The sequence below is a fragment of the Alligator sinensis genome, unplaced genomic scaffold (genome assembly GCF_000455745.1).
Source record: "Alligator sinensis unplaced genomic scaffold, ASM45574v1 scaffold1873_1, whole genome shotgun sequence".
NCBI lineage: Eukaryota > Metazoa > Chordata > Crocodylia > Alligatoridae > Alligator > Alligator sinensis.
This window is the reverse complement of record NW_005843576.1, coordinates 52,479-56,171: the sequence shown is the minus strand read 5'-3', so window position 1 is coordinate 56,171 and position 3,693 is coordinate 52,479. Positions and strand designations below refer to the sequence as shown.

General features: G+C 46.5%; 1 protein-coding gene across 1 annotated transcript in view; it reads left to right on the top strand.

Annotated features, from left to right (window-relative positions):
* The window catches only part of TMEM167B (transmembrane protein 167B), a 3,484-nt gene extending 1,163 nt beyond the window's left edge, over positions 1-2,321 (top strand). Inside the window, exons 2-3 of the mRNA XM_025195552.1 lie at positions 5-163; positions 1,066-2,321. Coding sequence (XP_025051337.1) covers positions 5-163; positions 1,066-1,148 — 242 coding nt within the window. The 3' untranslated portion in view covers positions 1,149-2,321. The remainder of the gene's footprint in view (positions 1-4; positions 164-1,065) is intronic.
* The last annotated feature ends 1,372 nt before the right edge of the window (positions 2,322-3,693 follow it).

The window sequence follows — 3,693 nt, the reverse complement described above, 5'->3', positions numbered from 1 at the left end:
CGGGCTGACTTGTCCCTGCCCCTGCCCGCAGTGTACTCCCTGGACGGGCTGCTGGTCTTCGGGCTGCTCCTCGTCTGCACCTGCGCCTACCTGCGGAAGGTGCCGCGCCTCAAGGCCTGGCTGCTGTCCGAGAAGAAGGGTGTCTGGGGCGTCTTCTACAAAGGTGGGTCCCGGGGAGCGGCTGTCCCGGAGCCGGTCAGTGAGTTGTGGGGAGGGGGGGGTGCTGGACGCCACCGCTTGCTTCCCAAGTACTCGGCAGCCACAGACCCCCTGGGCCCTTCTCAAGCAGTGCCGTGGGCCCTTCTCAAGCAGTGCCGTGGGCCCTGCCCAAGCGGTGCCATGTACGCGGCGCAGCATGAGCACAGCCGCGCACGCCGCACCGCTTAGAGGGAGTGCTGTTCCCCAGTACCCCCAGGAGTATGTGTCACACCCGTGGCTGACAATCTTTGCTCTAGATTTCACAGGCGTTAGGGCTGGAAGGGACCTCGAGAGATCATCGAGTCCAGCCCCCCACCCCAGGGGCAGGCAGTCCACTGGGGTCATAGGATCCCAGCAAGATAAGCATTTAGACTGAAGCGAAGGCTGACCGCATCCCAGCGCCTCTAGAGCTGTGTTTCCCAACCTTTCCCAGCTTGTGTTAATAACGTTTTCCCGCAGCACACCTGTTAAGGCATCCCCCTTCTTTGTACCTATTGGAGCTTGTTGCCGTGGCAAAATTCCGCGGCACACCTGTTAATTTCGGACAACACACGTCTGTGCCGCGGCACGCGGGTTGGGAAGCACTGCTTTAGAGGTCTTGGCAGTAGGCAACAGAGCCAGGAGCCCGTTGTTAGTTTTGCCACTGACTGTCTCTGATTTTTATTTGTCTTAAGCGGAGGATGGTTATCTAATTCTTTTTGACACATCTTTTAGCCTGTAAGTAAAAAAGCGTCTGATATTTACCTTCTTTGCATACAGAGTACACGTTAAGCCTTACTCTATGTGGCAGATTGTTCTGAAAATATTGAGCATCATTTCCTAAGCACGGTGTGTGTGTATGTCTGTGCTCATGTGTTTGCCTTCTAGCTGCCGTCATTGGAACCAGACTTCATGCTGCGGTGGCTATATCCTGCATCTTGATGGCTTTTTATGTTCTGTTCATAAAATGAATGCTGAGGCTTCAGATGCACAAGCCTGTTTGGGAGAAACTGCTGAAAAGGAGGGTTTACTTGAAGGGGGAGAGCAATTACTCATCTCGGGAGAGGAATGGACGGAGCGCTGTGTGACGATCCAAGAGGGACTCTCCGCATACTGGGCTTCTTCCAAATCAAGAGTGTGACACTGCGTCCGTGACCACCCCAAGTCTTCTGTGCTCTTAGCAACATTGGAACATACTCTTTTATCTTCTTATCCCTTTCTGAAGTTATAGACATACATTATTTAGATCTCTGCCAATATAGAAATCAAACTCTGTTGGCTGTAACATTACACACAGTCTGCTCAAGGGAAACCTCTCGTGTATTAGTTTCTTTGGGTCTAATTGATGAATGAGCTCTCAAAGTTTGGCAGGCTGTGGATGGGAAATGAGTTGTATTTAAGCTGTTTTCAAGGGGATTCCTTGAGGGTAATAAAAAAAACTGGGGAGGGAGGAGTTGAGGTATTCAAGTCTAACATATGAGTTGTGCATGTTTGAGGGGCCAAAGACATGGTATATTAAACACACAAGCTGAAACTTCAGTGGGCAGTAAAGTGAAATCTGAGGTGGCCCTGAAGAAGACCTTCATGCAAGACAGCTTTTGGAGAACTGGAGTGCCATTCTCAGCAGATTAGTGGATCAGCGATAGCAGTATACGAGTCCGTGGTGCAAGCCTAGAAATTTATATCCTGTAAATGGGACTGAAGTATAGCAGAACTGCTATCTGGGACTCTGAAATAGTCCACAAATCATCCTCACTCTTGAATAGTAGAATGGATGAAAGTGCTTTGAAACTGTACATGGGATGTTAGTTCATACTAATGTGAGGGGATGGGGTAGGGAATCCTTATCTAACTTAGCAGATATGATCTTAAAGGGTAGCTAAAACCTAACTTGTTTGTTTGAAAAGTGTAAAGATTGTTGAAGATAAGTCTCCTATTCTCATTTTATTTTGTATTGCCATCTCTAGTGGCCCTGTCCTCTCATCTGGTTTTCTGCAATATCCAGATTGACACGTAGGACTCAATCCCCTGCAGCAGTTCTAGTGAAATTACACACTTGGCTACTTTTTGTAGCTTTAATTTTTTTAAAAAAATTCTGTTTATAAAATTCTAATTTAAAACTTGCAAATAAAATGTTTTCCCTACTGACTTTGTCCTCTTTCATTAAGCAAGAGCTAAATCATTTTCCTCTCCTGCCTTTTTACCTCATGGAGGCTAGAACCTATTGGATTTAAGGGGCTTTGGTAGGCTTTGAATTAAGTCCTAATAATAAATAAAGTACTGCATTTCTGTACTTATCTTACTAAAGTTTATTTGGTTGTGGATGGCTCTGGGTAACTGCTGTTACAAAATCTTAGGAAGGCAGCTGAGGTTGTGGAGCAATATGTAAAACTCACAGTGGTGGAGCTTTAAAACAACTTAAAAGGAAGTATTTCTAGCTATGTGATATCAGTTTTTGTAGGCACTGATAGATCTGGAGTAAGTGCATATCTGGACCCCTATTACATTAGTATCTAAGCATCTCTCGGTCCCTAATGGATTTATTAACTGTACAGTGGCATGTAGGACAGTGCTTTTACCTTGTTTGTACATAGAGTAGGTGACCTGTCCAGGTCACACAAGGAAATGAACCTGGCTGCTAGAAGTCCAACAGCTGCTCTCTCACCAGTGGACCATATTACTTCCTCTTACACACGACTCTGCTTCCTTGACCTTGGCCCCTGAGGACTACATGTATTAACTCCTTCATCCACTATGTTTTAATAGCAAAGCTCCAGTGTTTACCAGGCCAAGAATCTAAACTCGCCCTCTTATTGTAGGACTTTGAAATCACATCATCCCCTCCATATTCTATATTATTGACTAAGCCAAGCTTGTGCTGTCCTCTTGGCAGAGGGAACTGTAGGACAGCAAATCTGAGAGGTGGCTGATCACAGATAACAAGAATTGCCATTTACTGGTTCCATCTTGCCCAGTATCCCATGTCACACAGTGGCAGTGTGGATGCTGACAGAGTGAACTGGGTCTGATCAGGGTTTTTTTCCACTGTTCCTGTTGCTGGCAGCCTCCAGCACTTAAAAGTCTAGGAAGTTCTGGTTTAGAGGCTGTATCCCTAATTCCCATGCTCGGCGGCTGCTGATGCTCCTTTCGTCCAAGAACGTAGTGACTGAATTTAACCAGGCTTTAAGACTTCAATCACATCTACCCCACTGTTAATATGTCCAGATCCAGCTGCAAGTCAGTTGTAGAAGCTGGGTTTTCCTTGTCCAAATGGCAAAGAATATTATCACTGAATTGTGCTGTCGATGAGTGTGTGAACTTACCTACACAGGGAAAATCTTTTTCTTGACAGCTGTTTAGAAGCGGCAACCCCAGGAGGCAGATCCAAGGAGAGATGGAGTTCCAGGGGCCAGTGAAACAGAGGTCACTGTTGTGTTTCTGCGGTGTTTAAACTGTCCAGTGGATAAGAGCTGGTATGGGAGGAAGCGAGAGTTGCAGAAGGGAGAACGGCACAAG